General features: G+C 41.3%; 1 protein-coding gene and 1 long non-coding RNA gene across 2 annotated transcripts; both read right to left on the reverse strand.

The window, feature by feature from the left end:
• Positions 1–1,797: 1,797 nt before the first annotated feature.
• LOC116441975 lies at positions 1,798–14,604 on the reverse strand. The gene is made up of 3 exons (XR_004239322.1): positions 14,509–14,604; positions 12,827–12,926; positions 1,798–2,154 (listed from the first exon to the last, which is right to left on the reverse strand). It is a non-coding gene; the product is annotated as an uncharacterized LOC116441975 (long non-coding RNA).
• Positions 14,605–15,528: 924 nt separating this feature from the next.
• On the reverse strand, positions 15,529–17,574 carry ID2 (inhibitor of DNA binding 2). Its single transcript, XM_032104476.1, has 3 exons — positions 17,123–17,574; positions 16,852–16,916; positions 15,529–16,176 (listed from the first exon to the last, which is right to left on the reverse strand). The coding sequence occupies exons 1-2, from the start codon at positions 17,468–17,470 to the stop codon at positions 16,860–16,862; spliced, it is 405 nt and encodes a 134-aa protein (XP_031960367.1). The 5' UTR covers positions 17,471–17,574; the 3' UTR covers positions 15,529–16,176; positions 16,852–16,859.
• Positions 17,575–18,684: the final 1,110 nt, after the last annotated feature.

Raw genomic sequence — 18,684 nt, forward strand, 5'->3', positions numbered from 1 at the left:
GAGCTATCACCATTCCAGTCTCTCTCCAGGATCTCTTGTGGATACATTCTTCTCCCCAGAGCTGGGATGATTGGACAATAGCACCCCTTTATCTTATCTCAAGTGCCCGTCACTTCCCAACCTCCAGGCAGTAGGCATAGTCGGGGTGGGGTAGGCTGTGCTGGTTGCAGATGAACAGCTGCTGCTTTGCAGTTTGTTGCAAAGTCAAAGTGGGCAGAAGTCCTCCGATGATTTTTACAGTGCTTAAGCCATTAACCATTTCAGTCTCTCATAGAGAGTTGGTGTATATTTCTTTTAAAAATGAGATTCTAGCAACAGAGCATACTTTTTGTTGTGTGAATTCTTAGAGCTGCCATTACACAGCACAGTGTTCAGGGTTCTTTCATGTTTCAGGTCTGAGTACTGACATTGCATATCTTCGTTGCTTCTTACAGAAATAACCTGGATTGCAGAATTATCTTTGTGAGTATACCAGAGTGTCTGTATATCATTACTGGAGTACAGTAAGTCTATTGTTTATGAAGGAGAAGGGAAGGAAAGGAATGCTAGTGGTCCATTATAAGATTTTTCTTTGTGTCCAGGATTTCTCATGGTAGGAAACAAAAGGAAAAGTTTGAATAGTTTGTATATGTCCCTGGAACTTAGAAATAAAAACAAAGGCATAAAATACTGACTGTGGGGAACAGTTAAACTAAAACGGAAGTTTTGTGATGCCTTACTGCCTTGCCTCACTAATTAAACCACAGGGAAGCAATCAGCAGAGATTTAACTTTTTTTGGTTTTGACTATTTCTTCTGAAATAATGTGATGGTTTGTGCTTGGCTAAAAGCAATCCATATTCTTGAATATGTTTACATATTGCAGTACCGTCAAATCTCCCTCATTTGTTATAGTACTTTTGAGAGGCAGCAAAATTTTCCTAAGTTCATTTTGAACACCAAAAATCCTTTCCCACCTCAGAAGCAGTAGAATACAGGATTACATATGTTTCTTCAGAGGGTCCTGAGCTTTCATCTGCCAGTCAAAACTGGACTTTTGATGAGAGACCACCTTTATTTTATGTTCATTTAAACAGTAAGAGCTCCTGAAATCTAAACTGAAGATTCCTATTAACTTTTTCTCATTACCCAGCTTTTTTTTTTTTTTTAATCCTCTCTACATTCCCTATTTGACTATAAATTTTGCAGTCTGTTTATGGTCCTCTCCTTCTGGCAAAGCCTTAAGATTGTAGCTTTGAATGTCTTGGGCATGTCAGTCATTTGGCACTGGGTATGTATTTGCTTTCCCTTATTGTTGGACATGCTCCTGTCTTGTCTTGCCCCCACTCCCTGTGTTCTGTGCACAAGAACATTGTGTACCTGGAACTGTTTCAGTTCTGCCTCAACACCTGACTGGTAGTTGGGGCTTTGGTTGCTGACAGTGTGACTTACCTTCCCCAACTTTTTCATGATAACCTCAGAACTGCTGTACACTGCAATTTTTTTCCACTTCAGCAATGGCAGAAAATGCTGTTGTACTGCAGTGGTGGTGGTGTTTTTTGCTTGGATGAGGATTTTTAATTGGTGGGGGTTTTCACCCGAGGAAGGTTTTACAGCCTAGGTAGGATCTAAGTTATACAATAAATCTTTTTCTCATTTTTCTCCATCTTCTTCCTCAGGTCATAGAAAATTCACAGGATATACATATCCACAGTCCACAAAGCTGGTTTTAAAATACATTTTATCTGATATCTTTATTGCGGATGGTATTATGGACGCATCTGAAAAAAAGTGCACTAATTTATATCTGCAAATGGAAAAAACCTTCAAACTTTATTTAGTGGGGGGAAAATCTGCTTCTTTGTTTCCTTGCATCTATTCCTGGTAAATAATCAGGCAATGATTGCTCATAGGATAAGGACAGTTGTCGGCTCATCTGCATTCTAAGTAGTCTGTTTAGATCCTAGACGAACTTTATGGTTGCACTCAGGAAGAGTTAATTTTCCTCATGGTTCTCTAAGTTGGGTTTGATGATGCAGGTCTGAGTGGCACTGCAAATAGTGTTATATGCAGGACATTTTATCACTTACTTTCAAGTAATCTGAAGAATCTGGAAGTTTCTACGTTTGTTTTGAAGACTCAAGACTTGTCAACCTTTGGTGTTCAGGTATTTTTACTGTGAAAGATAAAAAGAAATCATTTTTTTTTTTCATTTTCTGTAAAAGACAAATCATCAAACCATAAGCCTACTTAACCTCAGGACATATTTACACCTTTGGAATATAAAGGAGGGTTTAGAGGTTTTGTTGTTCCAAGATGCCTTCTGGTCTTAATTTTCAACATCATCTTTTCAGTAGCTTCTTTCAAGGTGTGACGAGGAACCATGAATAATTTCCTCTGTTTTCACCATCTGTGCTACCTTCTGCCTCTCTTCCATCTGATGACAGACTAGCTCAGCTTCATCAGATCTTTTTATATGCTAATATGAATCGGAGTCTTTAGTTTTGCCGTCCATGGCTACGATGTTCAGTAATTTTTATTTTTTATTTTTTATCCTCACATCAGATTTCAGATCTCCTTGTACAGTAATTTCTTTAAGCACCTGGTGGTACTTTGCAAAACTGAGATCCATAGAAATAATTTATCTGCATAGACACTTTACTCTCAAGCAAAAAGTACAATGGTGATTCATCCTAGACTTGCAAGAGAAGGCATTTATGCTTAAAATTCAAATTCAGGAAAGTAGTCGCACTTCTGTAATTTTCCAGTATAGGAAGGGGACAGTTATTTTATTCTCGTCCTTGAAATTATTTGGACTTTCATAAAAAAATGTTACTTTTGTTTGGACTAGTCTTATAGCAGAGACCTGCCAGTGCTCATCTGAGATGGACCATGACTCTTTTGCTTGAGTAAATGGCTTCTAAAACATAAGATCAGTTGGTTCAGGTTCTATCAACTACTTCATGGTTCTTCAATTTTTTTTAAACTTTTTTTTTTTTTTTTTTTTTTTTTTTTTTTTCAGAGACAGTAGACAAAAAAAAAAAGAAAATTTAAATATATTTAACAATTATAGAAATAACCTATATTTAAATAGCCCCTGGAGTTCAGGGGAGGGCAGAAACCTATCAGAGTTTTTTCTCTTCAGGAATCTTTTCAGGCTGTGAAAAGTTGGACAGAGTACTTAGACACTCATCCTCCTACTATGATGAGCTCCCTTCTAGTCTTTCTGGAAAAGTAACCTTAGGTTTGTTTGTTTGTTTGTTTGTTTTTAATATCTGTCAATAACAAATCTCAAAAAACATCTCTATCCAGTCTCTGATCTGCTGAAGAATTCTTTACCTATTCTAGTCCATTCAACCTTCCTATTTCAATGTGAATACTGGGTGTCTGTCAGGGTTAGGGTGCTGATGTTCCCATGCTATGGGAGAGATCCTTATCAAGAGCGTAAAGGGCTCTATGAGAGAATGCTCTGTTTCTGCTCTCTTGGCTGAGTGTCCAGACTTTGGACTTTCTGATGGAGCTAAGGCTCAACCATCCCATTTTCTGCTCCACGTTCACTTGGCAGCGTTACCTTGGTGCACCAGCCACACACATTCAGTGTTCTTAAGGGTTCTCTAGGTTGAATTAAATTGTTTCCTGTGTGGAAGACCAACGGGAACAAAGCAGGTAATGATCAGGACTAGGACTGCAGGACAGAACCTCAGTGGAATTTACAGCATTGCCGTTCATGATCATGTCTCTTCAGATTGTAACATTGGGAGAGCAGGTGAAATCCATGCTTAGGAATGTCCCTGCCACTGTCACTTTTTTGGATAAAGCATCCATGAAGTCCTATAGCTTCCCCTGTGCCCAAGCAATTCTGTTTTAACTAGGGAATGTAATTTTATGTAGCCTCCCATACCTAGGCCATTCTTTCATTACCAGGATGATAAGAGGGGGTTACTTCGTCTTCACAGAATCAAGTCCAGGACCATGTTAGTAGCAAAGCAACACTATCTGTAAAGGCTGCTAAACAGGATGATGATTTATGATGTGTCTATGGTGGAATCTGCCCAGAGTGGTGCAATTCATCAGAACTCTGGCAACCCTTGAGAGTCCCCACTGTAGTTGTGAAGCTCTTCTCTGCTCAGAGCAGAGCCAACAGGCTTTGAGCTGATATTCAGCAAGAGTTGTGGCATCACACAGGAATCTGGGGGTTGCTGCTGAGCTCCTAAGATTGATCTGTCAGTCTTAGAATGAGGACTGTGACACCTCTTTCCAGGTCACTGAGAGTAATGCACGGAGATGTTTAAATATACATTTAAAAATGGAGAAAAAAAGTATTCATAGGTTGTACCCAAGGGCAAGTCTTTCTGAGAACCCTGGAGTTCTGTAGCGGAGCCAGGACTGAGATGACACAGCACCTGTATCTGAAGTATGTGTGAGGATGTGGTGTGAACACATGCCGTGGGTAGTGCAAAGGTTGAAAATTCCTAGCTGCCTGGGAACATGTGCAATTACAATATAAATATGTAAATGAACAACACTTCTAAGAAAGTAAATCACTGCTGAAGAAGAGAGATTTCAGGAAAAAAATAACCGAGGGTAGTCATTAAAATCTTCCAAGTTGATGCTATGTAGCACCGAAATGTATTCAATTCAGATATCTTAGAATTATTTGGATTTCAAAATTCTGAAGAAAATATCTTCAAAATTCATTCATGTTTAGCTATCATAAGATCTTCTTTGTAATGCTTTCTGGAAAGAAACAGGCAGAAACAGAAAAAATCCAAGATAAATTGACTCCATATAACTGGCTTGTATATTTTTCTTCTCTCCAATTATCTTAGGAAGCTAAATTATGCAGGGGAGTTCTGCCATACTAAGAAATCAATAATTATTAAAGAAAGAAAACTACTGACATCAGAAATGGGAGGTTCTGAATACTTAGACCTGTCCAGCATACCAATAGTTTTTTGTCCAGATAGCAACTTAAGAATACTTACTTTTCTTTCAGTGACTGCCTCAAATCAGTATGGCCAAGGTGTGCTTCCTGTGGAAATTCTGGAGCCAATCAAAACAATCTATAACCATGATCAATTTTCTTGGAGAAACAGAGAGACAGCAGTATCGTGGAAATACAGCTACTAGAAGATAGGAGAGGACTACCTGGAACCATATTCAAGGCAAAAAGGGAGGGCCTGGGGAATTACCTTTACTTTGACATCTGGAAGAACTTAATTTATCAAGCTTTTGTTATTTATCAGGTGTTTAAAGTTCAAGTTTGAAAGTTAATCTTAAGTTTTCAGGGATGACCCCTTATCAAATTGCTCCAATTTCCTCCTTTGTCTGAGTAACCAGCCTGCAGAAGATGGATACAGCATATGTGATATGTTTGACTGCAGTAAGACTTTTATCATCGAAGCTTAAGCAAATCATGCAATGGAGTGAAAGCAGACTGCTGGAAAAGGTAAACCTGCCAGTGATCATCAGTTATCTCATGTCAGAGTAGGGTCACACAGGGGTCTGTTTGGTCCATTCTTGTTCAGTACCTCAATAAGCAACCTTATTGGTAGAATCTCAGAGTTTGCTATTGTCTGAACATGCCTTATCTCAAAGGACAGAATTATTGATACGCAGAAGATTGTAAATTAACATGATGCCACTCAGTAAAGGCAAGTATAAAATATTGCACTTACAAAAGTGAAATCAAATCCACAAATATAAAATTGATTTTAAGCCACTGAAATACTGCAGAGGGCAATGGGGTTTTGGTGTGGCTACTAAACCAGTAGTAAGCTAAGAAGGTAAGTGATACTGTGGAAGTGAGAGGGAAGAAAGGAAATGTCTGATGGGTGAATAAATAGGAGTGTTATCCAGTCCAGGAGAGGTATGTCCTGCTGCTGAAGGTCTACTGTGTCCAGACCTGAGCAAGTTTAATAAGCAATGGAGGAGAATGGCAAGAACATATAGAAAATATGACTTTACAGGTATGTAATTTTGAAAGAGTTGGATTCAGAGGAAGGTTGAATGGACATGATTTCTTCACGTGTAAAATACTGTTACAGAAAGATTATAAGCTACATCAGTGGAGCACAAAGTAATCAGCTTCTAATTTATGGTGGAAACCCCTCCCCAGTATTCTGAAAATAAAAGCTTTCTACTAAAGCAGTATCAGTGATGCTAAGTTGTGGAATTTCATTCTCTGGGAGGGTTTGAGAGTAATGTAAGTGAATGAATCATAAGATGACATAAGATCCTTCCACTCTGGTTTGAACTTTTGGGTTTTACTTTGCAAAATGCACAGAAATTTGTTTCAAACATCAGCCGTCACTGTGTTCAGCACTGATGAGGCTCCCAAAAGAAAAACAGCATGTGCCAAACTGTGTGTGTTTCTGGGAAATTCACTGATGGAGTAGGCCTCGATGTAAATACCTGTGAAAGAGAAAAATAGCCAAATTCCCCTTGGAGCAGGTCCATGAATAGAAGTTCAAATGCAAAAGGTCCCACTTTGTATTGCCTGGCTCTTTCTATTTCAAAGCTGGGTGGAGGCAAAGATAACAATAACCCCAGACTGTTCCAGTTATATGGGATACAGTAGCTCTTAATTCAAATGGAGAAGCAAAGCAGTATATTTTGCATATCAGATTAATAGCTCCTTGTTCTTGCCCTTGATGGTCAGACTTCCAGTCACAAGTATGACTCTTGTGTTTTGCACAGTGACCTCATACCCAGCCTATTACCATGTTGGGTGTTTGCATTCATGTTACAATGTTATTAACATTGATAGTTAAATGTATGGATCTTGGAAGAATTCAAGTACTTGACATAAAATCATGTTACCTGATCTGCATTCAGGCCAAAGAAACTGCTTTTACTTCACACAGGGATCTGTGGCTGCCCAGTGTTTATGCTTTCTCCCTGGCTCTTTTTTACTTAGTGATATAAACAAAACTGGGACCTGAACCTACGTTAATGCTTCCACCAGGATAAGGACCATTCTTTGGCCTATTGCAATGGAATCTCTCCTGCTGATATTGATTCTGATACTCTATAAAACATAATGCTGCTCTAGGAGGGCTTCTGGGCCATGTAACTCCCAAGTCATGACTGGCAATTGTTTGAGTGTGTGGCAGGTACAATTTCACATGATAAGTGACCAATTTTAATGCCCAAGATGCTCCCATTGATAGTATTACAAAGGTAGCCCAGTATGAGACATGCTAGTTCATGAGAATTCCTGAGAGGGAGAATGAAATTTCCCATTTTTACACATGGATAGAAACACTAAGGAGTGAAATGACTTGCAGAGGTCGCATACAAAGTCTGTGGGAAATTTGGGCTAAGAACTACATCTTATAGCTCCCTGTTCAAAGTCTTAACCACAAGATCGTATTTCCCCCCACATCAGTGAAGCCCTGTTTCATCACCTTTAACAGCTGATAAATTACTGGTTTGAGCTGCTTAAATGCCAGAACTTTGAAGGGAAAGGTAAGAAGATTTTGTGGCTTTTAAGTGTTTTCATGGACACCTTAAATCATTCACCAACTGTATACGAATCAAATGAAATGAACTTTCTTTCCTGACTTGTAATTAAGTGCTTAAGAAAGCTGTGGAAGTCATCAGTTGATGAAAAAAATTAAAAATACATTTCAGCAATAGTTCAGAGACTAAGAAGAGATAGTAAACTAATACTTTTAAGACTTGAAATTGATTACATTTATAAGCTTTTTTTTTTCTCTCTAGGAAACAGAAGAATGTCTATAAACATTTCTTCAATAAAATACTCAGTTGCTTAGAGGCATCTCTGAAAGTCTTTTTGCAAGTGTGCTTCGAGACCTTTTTCTGTGATGATTACATCAAATTGCTGCTCTGTTACCTTACATTTACCTTTAGGTCCCATGTTTCAATGTGACACTGTCTCCAAGATAGGGACAGATATCCAGTAATTGATTATGTCATGTAATAGTTCCAAGTATACTTTCACTGAAGCCTTTAGGCATTTGGTTTTGGGTATGTCTATGCTGCAGTCTGCTACCTTTAGGTCAGCTCATGCAGATGATGAGGATGACTGAAAAAGCTGTTTAAAGCATTGTGAGCAGTCAGGTTGCAAAGATTTAGGTGTCAGTACAGCCTTATGTATCTTCCATGGCTGTCTCCTACACTGAAGTCTGTACTGGACAATCTTCTTTGGTGCTGGTACCCAACTTGAGAGAATGAAAGTTTGCTTAGGTCTTGCTCACATACTGCAATCATGCTTCCCACTTGTACTACAGAGGTATTTTTCAGGATTGGAAAAATGCTGGATCTTCACATCCGCTCTCTCTAACCTTTGGGTTACTGCATGAATTAATGCCCTCAAAAATAGCACTTACAGAGCTGTTCTTCCTTTGTAAGCCTGAAACTTGTATATCAAAAGAACCTGTTGTTATTGTTGCTTAGTGAATGACTTTCACTAGAAAATCAGTCCTCCTTTTCTCTGTCATTTACTGAACTCTGCTCACCATGTCTATTATTTTTGACATAGTCATAATCCTTTTTATCCTTTGCTGCATATAGCTCTGAAGGAGAAAACCCCACTTTTTATTCCTAATGTAAACAATATAAAAAAATTTTCCTCATTACATATTTGTTTACACATTTATTGCTGACCCCCTGAAATCATATGTGAGGTTATGCATGTTATAAATGCACAGAATTTAATCAGAAATAACTCTAATAAACCCCAACATGGAATCTAAAAAAAAAAGTTCTCAAAGTTGACCTACTTTTTTGTTCTCCCTGCTTTAAGTGAATTACATGCTTCCTATGATAATATTTTGTTGTTACTGTATGCATGGCAGGAATTGTGTTACTGAAGGTGATTCATTCATAATTTTCCTAGCAACTGAACCTGCAAATGGAAGTCTTAAAGAAATACTTTTACAGCTAATTATCTTATTTTTCCCTAGAAAATGTTAAATTTAGTCTGTTATGAGAGGTATAGTTATCAAGGGCTAAAATCCTAGTTTATTTTCCATAGGTTATGCGGTGTGAATAATCTCTAAAATGGAAAAAAAAAATCATTTATATTCCGATTGAGGCGCAAGGCCAGCTGGAACTAGCATTTTATATTTGTAAATACTGTGGAATTAGAAGAGGGATTTTTAGCTCTTTCTTAAAACTCTTCAGAGAGGCTGAAGAATAAATCTGTCCACCCCCTTCACGAGACAAGTAAGTTTTACATACTTTTATTCTAATAGCTCTGCTTTTTTCTTGTAGAATTTGTGACTGCATTCACTTTCTACATTGCAAATATACTTTCTTCTGTTCTGCCTCTTTCTTACATGGACGCTTCTTTTTTACCTCATTCATTGTGTTTTCCATGTTTTCATTACCTGTGATTCTTTGCGTAAAACCTACTTTTCTTCCCTTTCCCTGGCGGAATAATTGTCTTCAGAATTTTCTTGTATGTGTGTGTACATTACATCACTTACTCTTTTTTTCCTGCATATCCCTCTTGTCTCATTCTTCCACTTGTAGTCACACTTCCATTTTTTTGTGGCAGGGTGTTGTCACTTCATACTTCTCAGTGGAAGACCAATAAATCTGAAAGTACCTGCTTTGTTTTCTCACTTTGATGCCTGGCTTCTGAGTTTCTTCTTCTATTTGAAAAATTTTGGTTATTTTTAGGCTCATAACTAACAAATCTGCTTCCTTCCAGGACTGCCATAGTCCAGGAAGTTTCTGCCTTGGATATCTCTCCAGAAGTGTGTCCTTTCCCCTTACAAGTACTGTTCAGCCACATTCCTTTTATCTTTTTTGAAAATACTGCTTACCTCAAAGCCCTGTAAAATAGTAATAAAAGTAATAGTAAGTATTCAAAACTGTCAAAAAACATGAACTATGAGTTTATAGATTTGGCATGTGATTTACTCAGCCTTCTAACTGTTGTATCTTCTGAAGAGTACTAATGGGAGATTTACTTAATGCATTTGACACAAACTTTTTTAACTCAAAGAAGCAAACCCCTAGCAGTGGCACAGTGTTCTCATATACTTATGAGGAGAAATACAAAAGCACTAGGAAGATACTTTTCCAAGAAGTTGTGAATTGTAGCTATGTAGCTTGACCAGTCTTTCTGAAATAGCCTGCCCATCACTTTATTCCTGTATATTAACTCATGTAGACACTGAATCTGAAATTAAAAAAATACTTACATGTTCATGTTCTTGGTCCAGTTTTTGTTAGTTTGGTTTTTTGTTTGTTTATTTTTTGTTTTGTTTACTCTTGTTCTTGGAACAAGTCTATTCTACCCTTAATGAATGGAAAATAAGAATTTCTTGTAGTTGATGTCCTGCATAATGATGTCCATGAGAAACAGTTCCTCCCAGTTCCCCTGAAGTCTGTGTGTCTTTCTGATGTTGTGTGAGACTGTCTTTTGTAGAGGCATTAATATGTTACAGCTGGGTGTGAAGCTAGTGGTCTGAACAAGGCAGAAATCTCAGCGCCAGCAGCAGCATCTGTCGTTGAGCACCAGTTCTTCTCTATTCTCTGATCTCTAAAGTGGTTTACAGTAGACTGTTATCACATTCCTTCTTTTCAAGTACTACACAGATCTCTAAAAGGTCACAAAAAGCTTGTGGATGGGCAATGAGGTTTACAGAAAATACGGCTGAAGGACGCTATTAGAGGTTTTCTAATATACCAAATTTCCCTGGGGTGCTGGTATCAGACATAGCCAACCCAGCTCAGTTCTGTGGGGTGCCCGAGTGAGATGGTCCGTCTGGGATGGAGGTTGGGCTCTCTACTCCAGGTGAAAGAAACTTGCACAAGACTGAAAACACAACTGAAACTTCAACCTCATTGTTTTTTTAAGGCCAGACATGCTACTTTGATCTTTTCCAGTCTAATATGCAGGAGATACTTAGTCTTATGTTACTTCTGTCCTCCCTTTTTCTTCCTCTCTCTCCCCCTTTGCCTCTCTCTCCCCCTTCAGAGCACTGCATCTCTTCTCAGGACAAGAGAAAAATAAGATGACAGGTGTCACTCCAGCAGGATATGCAAGTTCCGTATTGACAAACAGTGCATCAAAGTGAACCTCCACGCCAAAAAGATGAGAAAAGCTGTTCTAGGAGAATATGAGATGCTGAGAGTACATGGAGGAAGTACCACCCAAAGCTGATTTTGCACTCTTCCTTAAGTATCAGATACTGCAGCTGTTAGCAAGAGGTAGGCTCCAGTGAGGCAAATCTGCTGGTCCTCTGTCTGCTCAGATGCAAGATGGTAAGTATCCAAATAATTTGTTCTCTTCCAAATGAAAGAGAAATTCAGCAGGTTTACAGTCCAGTTCTTAAGAAGAGAAGGAAAAAAAAACCCCACAAGCAACTCTGTGTGAGCTTTTGAAGTTCTGCCATCAGTAGTAAAACTTAAGAGCTGTTTCAGGCAGTTAGTTTTAAGGAGAAATACCTGATCTATTCACAAAACTCTGAGTTGCAGACAGGGTGTAATTTGTGGTGATATTTACTAGAAATTATAAAAACTTACTCTTTTTGGCAAGTGATGCAGTTAGTTTAATTGTTTCAAATCTGGATAGGCCTTGTATCTTCACATAATGTCGTTTTATCTATCCATTCATTGTGTTCTTGTGAAATAGCAAGTAAAGTGCTGTCTTCTAGGGCAGCTAACAGCAGTAAGTCCACTGCAGCACTTCCTGTGCAGTTCATTTTTCTCAGTTTGGCCCTAATTATAGTTCTTGCCCAGTGCAGTGACTACCCTTTAAAATTTTTTTTAAAGACAAGCAATCAACTGAAATATAAATTCCTCTCAGTTACCACGAGTGACTCCAAAAATAATTGCATTTGCTTGTTTTGTCCTTTGTTTAATCCTTCAATTTACTTTAGCTAGTGGCTCACACAACCAGTGGCTGTTGCAATATCAGTTTTGATTTATTGAAATAGTGTTTGCATTTGGCTCCTGCACTTTAGAATTATGATAACTTAATAGCTGTTCTAGAGAGGAATATGGTAATGTGGGTAAAACAAATTTGATTTCAAAGATCCAACATTTTCATTTATCTGTAGAATTGGAAAATATTGATCCCTTTGCAAAACAGTAGTTTTAAAGAGTACATTTGTGAAAACCTTTTTCTGAACAAATTCAATGCCAGTGTTTTCTTTTGCCATGCAACAGTTGCATTCTGCTATCCCTCTTCTTTACAGCTTCCAGTAAAAGCTGTGTAAATCATTTATTGTAAGTAAGCAGGGGCAGTGGTAAAAACAGGAAAAGATGCTTACTCACAGCTAATTCTCATTAGCAAATTATAATTGTATCTATTTCCCATATTGCATAAATTGATCCAGACTGCAAAGTGTTGTATAGAAGAATCCTTAACACGCACTAGACTGTTTAGAGAACAGTCTAGTTTCTTTCCAGAGTCAAATACAAATTAGTGCTGTCAAATGGTGCTTTTCCCATTGCGGTACGGGCAAAGTATTTGGTATTTCAAAGCAGATTTCTCTATAGGGTTTTACAAAAGGTGTCACTTCTTGGGAATGAAGTTCGCAGCTTAGCAGAGCTGAATTCGCCAAAGCGCCGTTTCCCCGGAGCGCGCAGAGAAGGCGGCGCTGGGAGCGCGGTGCCGTGCGCGGCCGGCCCGGAGGGTGGCACTGGCCCTCCACGCACCGCCCGCCGCCCAGCCCGCGCCGGGGGACGCGGCCCGAAGGTGCGTCCTGCCCGTGCTCCGAGGCAGCGCTCTCGGTCGTGTTTTTGTCAAAATATTGGCACTGGCTCTGCAAGTGGCTCCCGAATGGTTTCGGTGCGATAGACACAATGGTGTTTGCCCGGGGGTGAGTAAACAATCCCCAGCCTGCTCTCTGCGTTTCCCTTACCTGGAGATGGACTGGAGGGATTCCTTCCGCTTGTGGGTGTGAGCCCGTCGATTTCTGACTGGGATAAGATTGGGAGCAGGGCCATGTGTTATGAAGGGCGCTGCACAAGAAAAGCCAGGTTTGGAAACCTCTCTTCTAGACGAGACAATCCTCTTGTATCTCTGTTTCCCCCCACCCCCATGTGGAAGTGTCTATAGGTGTATTTGCGACTTTCATGCATAGCCTACTCAAAAACATATTGCAGAGTTTAAATATGATTGTCACCAAAAGTATTTTGCTATCACATACTTGACTGCAGCTCCTCTTGATCTGTTGTGTTCAGCTACACATAAACAGGACTATGGACAACAGCTGTGTATAGAGACAGTAAACAGGCCAGGGAAAGTGGTGAAAATGTCACACATTTTTCTGATGTGTTCTAGGGGGACAATGACAATCGTATAGAATAAAAAAAATCCCACATCTTCAAGGAAACCTAAAGAATTAATGTTAAGGCTTTGGGCTCTCAGCTTTGACCTTGCTGTTTATCTCTGAATGACAAAATCTTAAGAACAAAACCAAAGAGTGAATCTCTAAGGGAGGACCTACCTTAAGCCCCTAGTTCTGATTGTAGAATTGCATTGTCAAGTCGAGGAATTAGTTAATTCTGAAAGAGGAAATTTTTTTCCTTTCTTAATTTACATTTTTAAAAACATGTTTGTTTGTTTTCCTGCTCAGCTCCCCACGCCTTGTAAATTGTGAATTTCTCTTTTGGCTATGCGTGATAAGAAAATGGGTTTCATTCTACAAGTGTGTTAATCATCCCGTAGCTTAAAACTATTGTAGTGTAAATGCCTTAGTTCCTAAAGGGGTTGATCTTAAAATAATTACAGTGATCTGACCGTTACAGCTCTTTAATTTTATAAAATGAACTGTGGGTTTAAAGTGACTTACTGTTGTCTCACCCTAAAATGAGCAGCAGGGTGAAAAATTAGTTTTGACAGTGAAATTTGGTGGCGATTGCATTGGATTGTTACTGGCTTGGAACTACAAACATCTCAATACTCTGATTACAACCCCGACTGTGCTGCTATTAAGAGTTGGGTAAAATATACAGGAAAAAGAGTATTTTAGGGACTGAGGCGTGCCGATTTGCGGCAATGAAGTATTTCACTACTGGGCTGTCAGGGTTAAACGTTGATTGCACGAAGCTGGAACGAGCCCTGCGCTCCGGGCGCTGAGACAGTAGCGAGGTTTGGCCACAGGAGGCACAGCCGGTGTGCGCTGCACGGAGCTTTCCCTAATCCGTGCGGGGCTGGGCATGGGGCGATGCAAGATCAGCTCTGGGCCGTGTCCTTCTCTCCCCACCCCCCCCGGCCCGTCCCAGCTTTTGCTAACCCTTCTTGTCTTCTGATTGCATTGATCCTCTGAGAGGGCGCGCTTCTGCTAGGGCAGGGCAGCGTCAGTATTAAGAGATCAGAGCTGGCTTTCTCCCAGCCTACGTGAATGGATTTGGTGTCAAGGGCAAGGAAAGGCAGCTGCTGCTGCCCCAGAGCACCACCCACCCACCTGTTCGCTGGGGAAAGTGTTACTGGCCCCAGGTGAGGCTCCTGCCTTTCACACTAAGAGTCCCCAGAGCACAGAAACCCTAAACACGCTCCCTCAGGCCCAAAGCGCAGCGCCTGACAGAGAGCTGTACTTACCCCAAGCAGCAGGGAAGTTTCTTTCGTTCAGATTACAAGTGACTCTCTTTAATTCCTATGTAGGACCCACAATTTAACTTCCCATTTCGGGGAAGTTTATGCGTGTGCTTAAATTAGAATGTCATCTGATAAGGCACAGTTCCCACATCCACTGTCTTATGACAACTAAACATATTTAATGAACAGTGAGTCCATAGGGTACAGTAAGTGTCCCTGGAATAATAAGGGATATTGCATCGCTTCTGAGGGCAAAAGAGAAAGAATAAACCATTTCTGGCTTTCAGGAATTTAGACTCCTATTTCAAACTTAATTTAATTCTTATGGAGAGAGTCCCTGTAGGAGCAGCCAAAGTTTAATCAGTAACACAACAGCGATTTAGCTCAATTCTCAGTATCTTAGTCATATGGAGAAGCTGCTGCAACTGATTAGAAAGCTCATTTCATTGAAATATTGCATGGAAGCATGAAAATTCCAGTGAGGAAAGGCAACAGTCACTTCATCATTCTAGATCCCATGTTAACGCATCACCAACTCTCACATTCAAAGCCTTTTTGGAGTTGGGGGACTAATAACCACCCACAACCCTTAATTCTGAGTGATTATTTTAAGCACAAATTAACAGATCTGGGCCATTACTACCCCGAATTGAATCATTCAGAGGGGTGGGAGGGAATAAAAAAGGCAGTACTCCATGGGAATGCCTCAGGATTAACTGCTTTTGTACATTTCCAAGCACTTTTGTCAATAGCATCCCCTGTGTAATAAATTCCTTTTCTAGTTCCTTTCACACTGTTTACAGGCAGAGCACTTAGAAGTTTGCAATATACACTCAAATAAGATTTTCCAAGTTACAAGAATTATTCACTTCAGGTAATTTTATTCTTTATAGTCTCTACATACTTGAAATTTTACTTGATGAATTCGTAACAGAATGTATAAGTATTAAAAAAACAAACAACAAAACCACAACACAAATCAAAGCCAGCAAACAATTGGTCCCCAAAGAATAAAGCAAGCAATCAGTTCAATAAACACACTTGATTTATTTTGTATAAAAAGGGTTAAGTTTACAACTAAACTTTTATAAAAAGTTTAGCATGATTAGGTACATCATTACACTTTTTGCAGAAATGTATATTTCTGCCACTATACAAGAAAACTCTAATTAAAGAGTTCACAAGGTTTCACTCATATATATATTTATATATAAATATATACACAGCATTCAGTCCTAGGTTTGTGTCAAAAAGGTAATTTCTGACCACAGACTTTCCTAAAAAACTGAACACTGGATCCTTCTGGTACTCACGCTCCACCTTTGGAAAAAAAGGCAAAGTCTGCTTTAAAATGGGCAACTCCTTGTGAGATTTTTGTTTCGCTCCCCACCTTGGGAATAGTATATAAAGGAAGCCTTCCAACTAGGGAAAGGGTATTTAAGAGTCTCTTCATAAATAACTAGGTTCAGTCCAAGTTGAAAAATGGGGTGGGGAATAAAGATCAATCTTGATTTTTTTCTTCTTTATTAATTTTAAAGGTCCTTTTACTTGAACGTGGATTTCCCCCTCCAGATATACAGCTGAAAAATAAATTCAGCACCTCAAAAAAAAAAAAAATCCTGTAGACATTTTCTTGTGCAAAAAAAAAAAAAAATCTCATCAGTGGAACACCTGCAAGAGATTGAAAAGAAGCATATTTAGGAGAATGCTAACAGGGCAGAGATCCGGACAGACTGGCGCCAGAGAGGAAGCCACAGTTTGAACATTTAACCAAACACTCAGAGATTGGGCAAACCCTGGCGTCCAGATGCAACACATACACGCTCACACACTCGCTCTCAAGAGCACAAATTGAACATAAAAATAACATACACTCCAGGGAAAGGCTAGAAAGAGGATTCTCAGTCCAATCTTTATTTAGATCTCTGTAAACGCAATGTTCAGAGGCGCCAGCCTGCCTCTTAGAGCAATTATTTGATTAAAAGCAGTCACTTATTTAACTGATAGCGCAGACAATCCCACATCACAGAATTCAAGGAATTGTGCCAAGATTCCCAACTTAATCAGTCACTTTGGCCCAGGAAGTTAAGACTCCAAGAACAGATAAGAATTTGCATTAAGCAGCGAGCAGAATCAGAGCAGCCTGTGCTGCTGGGTGAACCTCAGCAACACACACACACACACTTAGGACCTCAAGACTCAGTTATTAGTCTCATTTCTTACTGATTACAAAGGCATCTCCTAATCAACTTTTAGGACCTATTTTTAGCACTTGCCATCACGCCTCCCATTCCCTGGGGAGGCAGTTTTTACCCGAAGTTTAGGAATAAGGCGCACAGCACTCACCGTTAGATTTAGCCACAAAGTGCTTTGCTTTCGCTTGACATGAGCTCTGAGGGGAACTCGGACGCCTGCGAGAGAACAAGAGCAGGGTAAGGGCGAGGTGGCCGAGCACTCAGGGAGGCGGGATCGGATTGTCCCGGTCCAGCCCCGCCGCGGGAGAGGGAGCGCGCCGCGGGTGCTGTCACCTCGCCACCCGCGCTGGGGACACGGCTAACGCCACCCGAGCTCCCCGAGCCAGGTCAGCGGCGAGCCGGGGCGCGGGGGAGGCACCTACCTGTAGCGAGAGGATGCTGATGTCTGTGTTGAGGGTGGTCAGAGGAGTTCTGGAGGAAGGGTTCTGCCCGGGTCTCTGGTGGTGCAGGCTGACGATGCTGGGGTGCGAGTCCAAGGCGATCTGCAGGTCCAGGATGTAGTCGATGACGTGCTGCAAGATTTCCATCTTGCTCACTTTCTTGTTCTGCGGGATGCTGGGCACCAGCTCCTTCAGCTTGGAGTAGCAGTCGTTCATGTTGTACAGCAGGCTCATGGGGTCATCCACGGGGGTCTTGCTCCGAGAGATGCCCAGGTTGTGCTCCGAGAGGCCGGTTTTCCTGACGGACCGCACAGGGCTGAAGGCTTTCATGCTGCCAGGCGGGCAGAAAGCGCGATTCCGGGGGGCGGACGGGCTGAAGCCTGCGGAGCGCTGCGGTGCCGCTCTGGCGCTGCCGGAGCTCGCACTGAGGGCCGGCGTTGCGCGGCCGCTCTTATATGGCGGCCGCTGCCGGGCCCGGCCCGCGCTCGCTGCCATTGGCGATCGCTCGCACGTCCATCACCGCGGGGCGCCCTCACTGGTGGGGCCTTCCGCCCGGGCAGCCAATAGCGACGGGGGGCGTGGCCGCGCGCACAGCTGAGGGAGTAAATAGTGCGCGGGCCCGCGCGGGGCCTGGGGCGGCAGCGGCGCGCTCCCGCCCGGCCCTCAGACATCCCTCTGTCCCTCCCCTGCCCTCCCCTGCCCTCCCCTGCCCTCCCCTGCCCTCCCCTGCCCCGATCTCTGCATGGGCTCGCACTGCTGTGCGGGGCTGGCGGCGCCGAGCCAGGTGCGCGTTGCGGGATGCGCAGGTCCCGCTGCAGCGAGGGATGGCGAGGGCTGAGCCTTCCCCAGGTCACCGTGAATTGGAGCATCCCGGCGATGCTTGCACGTCCCCACTTAACACACGGCAGCGAAAGTCGGTGGCCGCGTTTGCAGCCAGAGCTATAGGCTGCGGGTGTAAGCAGGAATTAAATAAATCAAGATTAAAGATAAAACAAGCCTATAAACCCCACTGCAACTTACTGTCCTGATGAGAACGGAGCACTGAGCACCCAGACAGCCAGGCAGGCGTCACTCCTAGCGCCCTGCTTCCTGAGAACAGGGTTACTTCAGATGATGCTATTAATTGGAGATCATTAAGCAAATGTGCATATTGGAAGTGCATTTACATGTATTACCCTTGAAAGGCTGCTCATCTGCGCCCTATGAGTGCTCGTGACACAGTGCTGCCATTAATTATGCAAAGATTGTTTCTGGTGACAAATGCAAATGCTTACTACTCGCTGTACTTTTAGCAGCTTTGGTTGCAGCCAATGAAACATCTTCCAGAAACATTCCAGAGGAAAAAGTTTTCGGGGTTTTTCTGTTTTGTTTTGTTGAGCTGGAGAAGTGACTTTGATTTTTTTCTTAAGTTTAGTTCCATTGTATTTTCTCATATTTTGCTTATACTACCGGCCGTATCACAAACGGACAGAGATTCCACCTCCCATTGCACACACTACCTGAGGAAAGTTCAACTTACGAAAGCTGGAGCTTATATACACAAC

Source organism: Corvus moneduloides, chromosome 3 (genome assembly GCF_009650955.1).
Source record: "Corvus moneduloides isolate bCorMon1 chromosome 3, bCorMon1.pri, whole genome shotgun sequence".
In the NCBI taxonomy this organism is placed as follows: domain Eukaryota; kingdom Metazoa; phylum Chordata; class Aves; order Passeriformes; family Corvidae; genus Corvus; species Corvus moneduloides.